A 13,361-nucleotide genomic window follows, 5' to 3' on the forward strand; every position below is an offset into this window, starting at 1 on the left:
ATAGCCCAGCCAGTGTGGTTCAGTGGTTGAGTAGCAACCCATGCTCCAAGAGGTCCCCAGTTCAATTCCCAGTTAGGGCACATGTCAGATTGTGGGCTAAATCCCCAATGGGGGCATGCAGGAGGCGGCCAATCGATGTTCTCTCTCATCGATGTTTGTCTCTCTCCCCCTTCCTCTCTCTAAAATCACTAAGAAAACTAAAAACTAAAAAATATATATATAGATAGAAATAATACTGAAAGAGTAAAAAATGATACAAATACTTTGGAGGGCATTTTAGTAATATTCATCAAATTATAAATGCATGTTCCCTATAATTGGACAATTTTATTCCTAGGAATTTACTACAGCATTGTCCATGACGACAAAAGAATCAAAACAAACGAAATGCCTATCAAGAGGAGCCTGGTTACTAAATTATGGTACAACCATACTAAAGACTATTAATACAACCAGAAAAAAATAAATGAGGACGCTCTTTAGTACTGACATGAAACAAGCACGATGTTATATGCTGAATGAAAAGGGTGAGGTGCAGAACAGTGTAGTATATATGCTTTTTGTATAAAACAATATGAAAACAAACACACTACTGTGTCAATATATACACAGTATATGGATATGCATAGAATATTTCTGGAATAATATAATAAAACCTTAGTTAATTGCCTCTTGCAAGGGGAACAGGGTAGTTGGAAGGTCTATTAACTTTCAGTGAATCCTTTTAGATTTTAAATTTCTGAACTATGTGAATGTATTACTTATTATAAACAAGAAATAGCCCTGGCTGGTTTGGCTTAGCGGTTAGAGCGTCGGCCTGCGGTCCAGAGAGACCTGGGTTCGGTTCCCACTAAGGGCATGTACCTGGGTTGTGGTTTGTCCCCGGCCCTGGTTGGGTCGTGCGGGTGGCAGCCACTCGTGTTCCTTTCACGTCGATGTTTCTCTCTCTCCCTCCCGCTCTATCTGAACAAAAAATGAAAAAATGTCCTTGAGTGAGGATAAAAAAATTAATAAAAACAAGAAACATTTAAAAAATGTTAAGACACCTCATCCAGTTTTTAAAAGATAAAAAATATCATAAAACCATTAAGAGCATGAATTTGGAGTCAGATCTGTGTTCAAATGATACCTGCTTTACACTTGTAAAACTCTGGGCAAGATACTTTATAACCTTTCAGAGTCTGTTTTCTTATCTTTAAAATAGGAATACTAGTCCTTGCCTCACGGGTTGTTATGAGAAATACATGCAGCAAGTAGGAAGCACTTAGCACAATGGCTGCTTGGCACATGGTCATCAAGGTTAGCTATTACAGACTCTTTTTAGGGAGACAGAATGGTGTAACAAAGAGAACTGCTTTGAAGTTAGACTTGGATATGAATCCTGGCTCTGCCACTTTCTAATAAAAATGATAATAATGAACATTTAAATAGCTATGTGGCCTTGGACAAGTCAGTTAACTGATTTCCTTATCTACAAAAGGTCTTGAAAGAACTACTTCCCAACACAATTGCTTAACAATGAAATGAGGGAAATTCGTGCAATGGATGTGCATAATAGTTCACATATAAATGAGTCCATACCTTATGCTAAATACTTCTTGTATATATTAACTAATTTAATCCTCTTATGGACTCTGTGAGGGAAATACAACGATTGGTCCTACTGTATACATGAAGAAACAGGACAAGAAGTTAAGACACTTGCCAAAAGTTCCACTGCTAATAGACAAACTTAGTCTGGCTCCATACCTACACCATATGCTCATATCTACACCAGACTGCCTTCTAGAAACACAGATACTGCCTGGCACCTACCAAGTGTCCAAATGTTACCCATTCATTACAGCATTTTCATGACACAAAGATGTGTAAATAGTGACTTCTGGAATTAAAGGTCAAAAAAAGGTGGGTTTAGGCTTTTTAAAGGTATAGAGTCTTGGGCAAAAACCAGCAGAAAAAGGAAAATAACAGTATTTCTGTAAGAGTCTGTAAAACTGAAAATAGTTTTACAATGAGGCTTCCTCCTCCTCTGTATGGCGTTTTATCTTCTCAGAAGAAAAGCAGAAAACTACACTTGGAAAAAAAAAAAATCACTGAAGAGAAAAACAAAAGACTATGATCAACACCTAAAAGAGGGATTCCATTTTTCTGCAAAATGAGAAAGGAAGTGCTCCATTCTCCTCTCCTTTACATGAACACTTCCTTGGCAGTGACAATGAAATTCAGGCTCCTGCCTAAAGCTGTTAACAAGCAACACTCTTGAGTAAGAGGCTGAATGACACACAAGGAATTTGCAGGTAATTTAAGTCCTAGGCATATTACCAGGCTAAAGGGAGAAAAAGACTAATTAAAAATCACAAGTTCTATACACAATGACCTAATTTATTGAGCCCAGTGGTCCTAAGGTAAAGGAAGTCATATCTTCTTACAGAGACATCAAGTTCAAATATGATCCTCCATTCCTCTGTATCGGCAACTTCCCAACATGGGCTACTCACTGGCTTCTTATAGGTCTTGCTTGCTTTCCTGAATGGAATGTCAGTGAATCTACACCTAAGTTACATCAATGTTTAATTACTTAACCTTAAAAATAAAATATGCATATGATCAAATTTCAAATTATAGTACAGAAAATATAAAATGAATAGCAAAACTCTTCCCCAGCTCCTCTTCCCAAAGATAATCACTGGTAAGAGTTTTTGGGTGTTCTTTCAGAGAAAATTGTAAGCATCTATCAGCGTAAACTATTCTGGTCTCTGCTTTTTAAAATGTATTTCATACACCGTAAAATCCTTCCACAGCAGCACAAACTCACCTACTTTTATCTTTTCCGACTTCATAGTATTCCATGGGTGGCTGTGTGACAACTTACTTCAGCAGTCCCCAATGGATACCAAGGCAGGAAACGACTTACACAGTCATAGACAGCATCTCTTCCTAGCAGAGGAAGTGCTGAGTTAGTTTTTCATTTCAATCAATAAAGCCAACTACTTCCCAAAAGAGGGCAGCAACTACCCTTTCACCAGCAGCACTTGGAAATTGCCTATCCACCTATAACTGCCAATAATGGATATTAAACTTTCTCACTTTTGCTGAACTAATAGGTTAAAAACAGTATCTCATTATTTTGATGTGCATTTATTTAATTATAAATGAGGTTGATCATCTTTTCTTGTGTTTAATGGCAATTTGTCTGAATCTGTCTTTGAATTACGTGTTCATATCCTTTGCCCATATTTGCCTTTTTTATTGAATTGTCAAAACTCTTTGCAAATTAAGGAAATTAGCCTTTTGTCATATGTACTGCAAGTACGTATTAGACTTAATTGCTATCACTAAATGGCATACTGACTGGGAATTTAAATTATTTTTCTACATTTATAGGAAATATTCATTCCATTTCAATCTTCTGCATGTACAAAACCAAAGGGAATTCAAAGATGAGTAAGAGTCCCTGTCTTGCAGTTTGAGACAAGCTTCATGTAGATGCCTCCCAACTCAGGCATACAGGAATGGAATTCACTGTTGATAATGCAGAGAAGTGATTTATATTAGTTTTTTCATTTAGACTAAGTTTGCAGCTGCTTCAGAAAACAATAATGAACTTGATTATTTCACTCACTAAATACATCAGAATCAGGGGTTTTTAATTCAGAAGATTAATCACTGGTCTTTGTGTCACATTTATATTAAGCAAAAAGCATCCCCAAACTAGACATTTACATTGCTATATTTTCATTAAAAAAAAAAGCACATGTAAGCTATTTTTCTTCAATACCATTAATACTTATTTGAACAATACTTACTTTGTTTTGTTTGTAATAACTACATTTTGGATAAGAATGTGAAATACTTCTTTGAAAAAACATAAATGGAGAGGCCTTAGTTGAAATGGTCTTTTGGGAAATTAAAAACTGTCAGCTCCTCCTCTTCTGCTCATTCAAGCAATGGACACAAAAACCTCCTGCTCGTCCCATCTCTTTAATTTGAGAATACTTTCACACCACTGGAAGCAGCCTTCAACTCACACAATGCCTTTGTCATGGTCTGACTCTGCCATCACTGGTTTCAACAGTGGATTCTGGGAAGGACCACCTCTGATGTGGGCAGTCCAAACACTTGTCCACTTCCATGTATCCAGCCACCACCACCCTGGCCTTAGCAGTTGTAAAAGGGGATCACTGAAATCTCCCACAACACTCCTTAGCTTTCTCCCCTTACTTGGGAAAGCCCATCATCATTAATAACCATTTATTAAATATCTGGTACATGCTAGGCATGTCATAAAGGCCTTTTATGCATTATTTCACTGAATCCTCCTGACCTCCCAGAAGGCAGTATTACTACCCTCACTTTAGAGATAAGGAAAACTGAGGCTCTAAGAGGCTAATTTTCTCAGGACTGTTCCAAAGTCTGCCCATCTAGACCCCCTGTGCAATGAGTCTTATTTAATTTGCCCAGTGGGAAGGGGAGGACCAGCATCGGGAGGCAGGAAGAGCTGAGAAAAGGCAAGCATGATGAAAAGAAAGCTTGCCCTAGGTTATATTCCGCCTGAGGGTGGTGGCAAGGGAAAGCGATAGGGACAGGTGGCAAAAATCCTACTGCTGACCAGGGCTCCTATTCCTTCCTCTGTGAGTATATTTTAGTAATATCCATCAAAATCACAAATGCACATCCCCTGCGACTAAGCAACTTCAGCTTTAGAAATTTACTAGCACCCTCTCTAGATCAAAATCACCAGTAGAGAAGGGCTATGATCAGAAAAAAGTTCTAGGTGGCCTCCAGCTGAAGTATGTCTTCCATATTCACAACTTTTATTCCCCTTTCTCTCTCAGAGCCCCTAACCCCGGCTGATTTTACCTGCTTTAAGTAAACAGCTATTTTTATATGCTAAAGCCTCAACTAATTAGAAACCACTGATCTAGGGCTCAAGTAACTGGTCGTTTTACTGTTTGAAGGTGAAAGTCATAGACAGCAGATGCTGCCAAGACACAGGTTCAGCCCAAGTTCAACAGAATTCCAAGCAGCACCGAGACTGGTGTGCAAAAAGCAAGAGCAGGCATGAGGGGCTCTCCAGGACTGACCAAGCACCGAGAACAGCAGCAAGGCCAGTGCTAGACAGAACCACAAGGAATGGAGAACAGGCAGGTTCGGGGAAGAAAATGGGCACATGCTGGGGAGTGAAAGCAGACCAGGCAACCAGAGGAGGAGGCCATTTACACAGTGAGGACTGTGGGCACAAACCTCAGGGGAGAGTGGTACCGCCTATAAATTACCATACAAGCCAGCCTGGGACAGTCCTCCCACAGTTCTGAAGTAAAAAGTGAAGGAGAGGAGTCCCAGAAATAAACATGCAAACGTGCTCTGAAAATAAAACTAAGATCTGATGCAAGACCATATGACAACACGGTTTAGTAAAGCTACTTGAAATCTTTGTAAGATCCCACCCAAAAAACTGCAGAACATATCACCACACCCCGAAGAGATGTCATTCTGAAATGCAACAAACAAGGGAATGATACCCCTAATCCTGATTCCAAAACTCACTAAGAAGAAACACATTTTAACTAAAGGAGCTTTAAAATAAAAAAAGCCACTTCGCAAAGACAGGGAGACCAGCTGACGATACTTTTTAACAGACACACTGGTCCTCAGAGGGTGAACAGGTACCAGTTAAATGACACTCTGCTTTTCCTTTCACCCCATTCCTCCCACTGAGTTTTGAGCAAAAGAGGCAAAAAGGCAATGACTGCCCTTATATATGATAACACTTATATATGAAAATCCAAGTTTTTAAATGTGGTGCAGGTTTACCAATTTCTTTTAAACCAACCGGGGATGAAAGGAGAGTTCATTATTTTCCACTTAATGCCATTTTATTCTTATGATGGAATTTGAAAAAGACTTGATTATCACCAAAAAGTAGCTGAAAGAAAGCACTAATGAGTTTTTTATAATGATATAAAGGCCTTTTCAAATGTGACATAAGTCCCTGCAGCCACAAAGGCAGAGACAAATACATTTGGTAACATAGTTTATAAGCACCCCCAAAAAATATCCCCCAAGATAAATGACAGTGAGGAAAAATACATCACATTTGACAAAGGGCTACTTCCCAAATTCCTTAATTCATATTATCAATCAAACAGACTAGGGTGACACAGAAAATCCTATGGAAGAAGGGGCAGAAGATATTAACAGTCCAAAAAAAAAGAAGACACAGGACCGAAAAACACACGAAAAGATGTTTAGCTTTATTCATAACTAAATGCTTGTGAATTACAAAAAGAAAAAACGAGATACCATTTGTAATGCATCAGATTTGCGCACATTTAAAAGGCTAGAAAGTATAATCCTGAGAGATAATCTGGTAATAGTGACCAAAATGTAAAAGGCATTTACCATTTGCTCCACAATTACCTACTGGGAATTGAGCCTACAAATATACAGTATTTACAAAGGTCTGTTAGGATAATGTACTGAGCACTTTTATTTGCCATAGTAAAAAATAATAATAAAGAGAGGGAAACAACCTTAAGAGACTAATTAAAAAAAAAAAATCAGCCCTGGCTGGTTTGGCTCAGCGGTTAGAGCGTCCGCCTGCGGTCCGGAGAGACCCGGGTTCGGTTCCCGCTAAGGGCATGTACCTCGGTTGCAGTTTGTCCCCGGCCCTGGTTGGTCGTGCGGGTGGCAGCCACTCGATGTGTCCCTTTCACATCGATGTTTCCCTCTCTCTCTCTTCCTCTCTCTCCCTCCCACACTGTCTGTACAAAAAATGGAAAAATGTCCTCGGATGAGGATTAAAAAAAAAAAAAAAATCAACAATGAAACACTTGCAGCCATTAAAAGTACTAGATAGATCTGTATGCTTTGATAAGCTCTAACACTTAGCCAAAACCAGCAAGATACGGAACAAGATATATGTACTTTTCTTAAAAGAATAAATATATGCTACTGTAGGCTTTTAGCATGAAACTATTAATGGTGGTGACTTGGGGAATAAGGATTAAGGACTGGAGAGACAGAAGGGAAACAGACTTTATTTTGTGTATATATGTTTGTTTGTTTTTATCACATAGCTGCATTATTCTAGCTAAAAAATTTTCTAAGACATGTTATAGGATTTTACCTAAAAATATATAATTTTTTAAACCAAGGAATCTAGAGAAAGATAGACTGCAAATGAATAATTAGTGTATCAACCAATTCTAGAGACAGAAACATAAAACTATGAGAAACAATGATTAACACTGATTAGTTTTGACCAAAAAGAGATTTTTTAAAATTCAAAATGAACAAAGAAAAACTTCATGGTGGAAGTAATATCTGGACAGGATTTGTACTTAAATGGAACACAAAGAACACTCCAGATGGAAGTAGTGGCAGAGCAGAGCAGAGCGGAGAGAAATGTCTGAGTAGTGGCCAGGGTCCAGTTACAAGGGGTGACATGGAAAAGAGCACCACAGTTGGAATGTGGAAGGCCTTGAACGCTAGATGAGAAAACTCACACCAAATCAGGCAGTAGCCAATTTGAACATGGGTTTGGAGAAGGACTCAACAGGGTTTGGAGACTGAGGGGTGTTATCCATTCTGGGAGGCAAGTTAGTTCAGCCTCAGACAAGCTGAGTTAGGTTACCCACTAGGCACCTGAGAAGAGCTGTCCAATAAGCAGTGGGAAACATGGGGCTGGAACTGCAGAGAAACAAGACCTTAAGATACCAATTTGGGAGTAACCAAAAACTGTACTGAGGATGGATGTGGTAAGAAGAGGTTACTCAGGAGAAAAGACAGAAAAAAGATAGCTGAGAACAGAAAAGTTGTTTGCTCCTATAAAAGAAGTACTATAACATGACATCTCATTAAAGAGGTAACATCTGCAGCTAGCCCTCTCCTTAGCACATCATTTCTGCATCATGTGTTGTTAAGCTGTAAGGAAACCATACAATGAAAACCAAAACAGTGACATCTTCTCTTACTGCTGACCCATTTTGAAGAGAACCTAAAGATGAGAAAGGACACTTAAATGTCATCTGGGCAAAACACCCAAATGCTCCTTGAAATCCCTATCCCTGGGTAAAGCCCTGTAACCGTTTCCCTGTAATGACAACCGGAACAAAAGTGTACAAGCCATTAGCGAAGGGCTGATTTTCTGAGCCTCCCATGCTGCTGAGCTCTCACACTCTCGCTGCTGAGCTGAGCTGAGGGCAGGGACTGTGTGTCCAGCAGAAGGGGCTCTCAGCATAAGGAAGCTGACACAATCTAAACCAAGTTGGTGGTTCAAAACTGATGACTGCCACCACAGCTGCACCCTGAGCTTTCAACTTTTTCTGCTGAAGACCCAAGAGATATAGGACCATCTCGGTCAGCAGGCAAAATCTAACAAGATAGCTCATTCCCCTCTAGCCCATCAACACTCTAATGTGCTCCACTTCACTTAAAAACACCCAGTGACACTTCCAAGAAAGGAAAGTAAGGTTGCAAATTTGGAAGTAGTTTAAGGCACCGAGAGGTACCCACAATTCTCAATCAAGATACTCATGACTCCAAACCGAGACATGCACCTGCTGGCTTCAGTCACTTGCTGATAATAGAGACACAACTCAAGCGAGGCTTTCCCTATCAGGCCCCGGAGACCTGAAGATACCTAATTTTCGTTCTCATACAAAAAGTCACTTAAAAGTCCACAGATGGAAGCACTATGGGCGACAGGCATGAGAGCAGCAGTAAAAACTATATAAAAATAACTTTTCTAGGTATTTCTGCCTGGGTCTAGATCAAAACTAAAATTGAGCTGTCATGAATTACAATGTAATCCTTTAGAAAGCAGCAGCCGAATAAGAATAACAAGAAACATTCTGGTGCCGCTGAAACCCCAGGCAAGAAAAAAATAAATAAAATGGCATTCTGCAATGGATATTCATGAAGCACTCATCCTAATTTAAAAGAAAACAAGTCTAGAGTTCTTACTGCATTAATTCATGTGAGCCTGAAAGAACATTTTTATCCAAACTGTTAAGATTTCCCACCAAGGCGTTAACATTTTCCAAGGCTGCTCGGATACACTAATTCTGAGAGTGTGGTTTGGTTTCACAGTGGAGTTTGTCTTGCAAAACATCAGAAGCTTCTTCTGAGCTTTTCTAGCAGGGTAGGAACAGCCTCTTTAACCTTACTGGCAATCTTAGAAACCAACCATTATTGAGCTCCTACTATGTCTTTACCTGCTCACTGAATCTTCACAACACTAGGAGATAGATACTGCAACTATCCCTATTCTACAGACAAGGAAACAAACTCAGAGACTAAGAGCCTTTCCCAAAGTCACTAAAACTGGCTGAGTCAGGATTTGAACCTTGATTTATCAGTCTCCAGAGTCAGAATTCTTAAATCCTGTAAGAGTAAGATTTGAATTCAGGCACACTGGTGAGAAGCAGGGTTTTTATTGGTGCCGCACTGATCAGTTTTGAGTGGAAAGAGAATTTTCACTTAAGGATGTATCATTACACTGACACAGAGATAATTAAGGGGTTATAATTTGCTATACTTTGAGTAGTCTGTACCCATTTCTCTACATAATAGCCATTCTTTTTACTTATGTCTATGAAGTGGGCAAACAGATGTTTCAAGTTCCAATCATGAATTAGAAAGACTTGTTTCAAGTAAAATAATGAGTATGCTTTCTGAAGGCAAAGAACTCAAAAAGAGTCAAGGAGCAGCATCCTATATCTGCTTACAGCTGACATTTCAGTGGGCACTGGACCTGGAAAATACATTAAGTCTCGCCTCTTATGACAAGGGGAATAGAAAAGCTCACCTTGAATTGCTTTCTTCCATGAGGTTTATCCATGCCATCAATATCAATCAGAAAATTACCATTGGAAATTAAACTGCATTCAGCTGATGACCTTCACTAAGCTAAATTCAACAGTTTGTCAACTACAAAACATTAAATGAACACAGTTAAGCAGACTGAAAAACATTAAGCAGAATTCAAATAAGAGTAACATGAAAATTAATGGGAGTAAGAGACAGTGATGGCATTCTAGATTCATGCTTGAGCTGGAAGGTAGAAGCAGGATCCGGGGACATACAGAAACCAAGTCAGTGGATACAATGAGGTTCAGCAACCTTTCACTTCCTCACCATGATACATTTACACCTAATATTAATAAGAATGATGATTAAAAATGTATTAAGCAGTTACTAGGTGCTGCAAGTTTGCCAGCTCTTCGTAAACATTTTTTCATTTTAAAACTCGTAGCAACCCCATGAAGTAGATTTTATCCCCACACTACAGGTGAGAAAACAGGCTGAGACATTATATAAACTGCCCAAGTTCACCGAGCTATAAGTAGCCTTGCTGGGATTCCAACCCAGGCCTGTCTGATTCCAAAGCTGATGGTCTTTCTTTCCTCACAGCCACTAAATAAATAATTACATGACTTTGTTTTCCTTTCCTCACAAATAAGAGTAAACATTTTAATGTTTCAAAAATTTATGTTATCGGCACCCTAAGTATTAAAACTGAAAAATATCCACCTTGAATGGCAGCATTAGACATGTGCCATAAGACAGGAAAAGCTGATAACAGAACGTCCTTTTAAAAAAAAGTTGTTTATCAGCAAAAATCAAGAAGTATTTGAGTGCCTATTTAAAAAGTCCAGCTATAGTATTAGATACTACAAGGGCTCAGGGACATGTATTACGGCCCAATGCACTCAAAAAACTCCCACTCTGCTTCGGACAAGAACAAGTTTATTAAGCAAGGAACAAATGCTGAACCCTGGGCTTTAGATTCTGAGCCTGAGCCACAGAGGCATGGGGGTAGGGCAGCCGGGGAACACCCTCTGGAGGAAGTATATCTTCAGCAGGGGCTTGAAGGAAGTGAAATGGAGAATTTACACAGAGGAGAAAAAGGAGGCCAGTACTTCAGAAGGGGAAACAACAGGAGCAAAGCCCTAGAGAAGCGATTTTCAACCCTTTTCATCTCACGGCACACATAAACTAATTATTAAAATTCTGCAGTACACATACAAATATACTTTTTGCTGATGTGACAACAACAAAATAGGTATAATTTTGATTCATTCACTCACACCAGACAGCTATTGTTGTGTTGGCTGTTATCATTTCTTTTAATTTGACCATCTAAAGGAAAAGAGGTCAGTGCCCCTGACTAGTCAGGTATCACATGTTTTAAAAACTCTTGTGGCACACCAGCTGAAAATCACTGCCCTAGAGACAGTCATGAATTCGTTCCCAAAGGGGCCAGGGTCGGGGAGAGAGAAGCAGGGAATAAGGTTCAGGTAGGTGAGGAGGGGCCAATCAAGGAGAGCCTTGAAAAGACAGGGTGGGCAATGGCTAAACACAATGTGGCAGGCAAGAGGCTACTGTTCATTTTTGAAGAGTGGTATAAATGCTGAGGCCTCTTGGCTGATCACCTGGCCCCTAAGCTCTCCCTTCTCTGCTACAAATGATCAGGAACCACCCCTACTGCCTTTAGAATAGTTCCAGCTTTGGCCTAGCGTTAAGTTCTTTCAGGAACTAACCCAACCAATCCTTCCTCATATTCCCTTCCTATATGAACCCTTCTCTGCAAGGACTCTGGTCTATTCACTAATTCCATAAGATCACTGCACCTGACTCCTCTTTTCCTATTTGAAGCCTACTCACCCTTTAACAGTCAGCTCAAACCCTACTCCCTCTTTAAGCCTTCCTGGACCACTTGGCTTATAACAACCTCCATCTCTTCTTGCTCTTAATTCTACAGCACACAGCCTTGTGTAATAAAGTGCCTCTCACAGGTCAAGTCTCAGCACCCAGTGCAAACCTGCTCGGAGACTCTAAGAGTGTCTTCTACTACCTTCCCCCACCACATGGAACAGCATCTTGACATTTAATAAGCAAGCAAACACTCAACTCTTTTTTTTTTTTACTTCCTATATTAAGTTTGGCATTAGCATAAGGAAGGATGGTGGAAGTGGGGAGGGGACTTCTAAAGTCAGAGACCAGCTAAGAAGCTGTTGCAATAACCCATATGTGAGGCAAAGAGGATCTGGACTAGGGAACAAAGAGAAAATGGGCAAATATAAACAACAACAAAAATGTTACACGCAGAAACTCAGAGAGATGTGATTGACTACTAGTAGGCACAAAAGCAAGGGGTGGATTGAGTAAGGTAAGGTTTAGAAACGCTTCCTGGAATCATTTTAAAGCCTGTCTGAAACCTAGTGTATTAAGTGGCCAAAAAGTCCCTATTTACAAAGTCTTCAGTGAAACTGCCCAATATCTTGAACCAGGGACAGCCCTTCCAATTTCAGACATACACAGAATGGTAGAGTTGGGAGGATCTTCAGAGAGCTAATGTTAAAACCCTCACTGACCAGATGGGGAAACTGAGGCCCAGCGTGGAAGAGGCTTGCTGAAAGCCTCAGGACCGGGACTCCCAGACCGGTGCCACCCTAAAGCACAGCCGCCCAGCCTAGGGCACTGTTTACACCCCCACCCAGCCCTCGGTAATGGCAGGACCGACTGAGGGGGAGAGTGACCATGGAGACGTCTAGGGCCAAGCACGACGTGCCGCCGGGAGAAAGGCGGTGGCTTGGGGCAAGAGCTCCGTTGCAAACACCAGCAGGGCCAACCCCGCGGCCCGGCCCGGTTATCCAGGGGTTTCACCCATCTGGCCTCGTACAAAGGGGTAGCGCCCCCGAGGGCGAAGGGCCCGGAAGCAGGGGATCCCCAGACGCCCGGGGCGGAGGCTGGAGAGCCCAGGGCAGCTGGCCGAGCGTGACCCCTTGGCCCGCCAGTGGACTCCGAGCCGGGCGCTGTTGGCCCCTCGGAAGCGCGCGCCTGGCCCGAGCAGGTGCCCGGGGCCTCCCGACCCCGCCCGGCCTGGGCTCCAGCCGTGCCGCCCGCCCACCCGCCGGCCCGCCGGACTGACCAGGCGCGGAGGCTCCCGCCCCGCCGCGCCCACAGGGAGCCGGACATCGGCCGGGGGCTGCCCCCAGCCCCGCCAGCTCTGCCCGAGCCTCGCCCGCCGCCAGTCGTCCCCGGCCGGCGCGCCTCACCTGCCGAGAGCGCCGCGCTCACATTGCCCGCCCGCGGCGCTCCCTCCGCCGCCGCCGGCGCCAGGCCCGTCCCCGCCGCTCCGGCAGCCGCCCCAGCCCGCGCCCCCCGCCCCCGGAAGCGCTTCTCGACCCCGCCCCCTAGGCGCCAGCTCTTCCGGGCAGGCGTGGACCGAGACGGCGGCGCGGCGGCGGCGGCGGGGGCCTCTCGCCGGGGTTCTGGGTCCCGGATTGCGCCCCGAGCACGTCCCGGAGCCTTGCTACGTACGACTGGGCGAGCTGCAGCCTTGGTCCCGACTC

The 13,361-nt window shown here is 42.3% G+C and overlaps 1 protein-coding gene across 3 annotated transcripts in view; it reads right to left on the reverse strand.

The window, feature by feature from the left end:
- ZBTB34 (zinc finger and BTB domain containing 34) overlaps positions 1–13,114 on the reverse strand; it is a 33,820-nt gene extending 20,706 nt beyond the window's left edge. The window contains exons 1-2 of one of the 3 annotated variants that reach the window (XM_036261939.1): positions 13,065–13,114; positions 2,816–2,937 (exon numbers count right to left, since the gene is read on the reverse strand). In XM_036261939.1, coding sequence (XP_036117832.1) covers positions 2,816–2,850 — 35 coding nt within the window. In that variant the 5' untranslated portion in view covers positions 2,851–2,937; positions 13,065–13,114. Of the gene's footprint in view, positions 1–2,815; positions 2,938–13,064 lie in introns of those variants that run through there. The other 2 variants (XM_036261941.1, XM_036261940.1) reach the window with 2 other exon arrangements.
- Between the last annotated feature and the right edge of the window lie 247 nt (positions 13,115–13,361).

The sequence above is a fragment of the Molossus molossus genome, unplaced genomic scaffold, assembly GCF_014108415.1.
Source record: "Molossus molossus isolate mMolMol1 unplaced genomic scaffold, mMolMol1.p scaffold_m16_p_14, whole genome shotgun sequence".
Classification (NCBI taxonomy): Eukaryota; Metazoa; Chordata; class Mammalia; order Chiroptera; family Molossidae; genus Molossus; species Molossus molossus.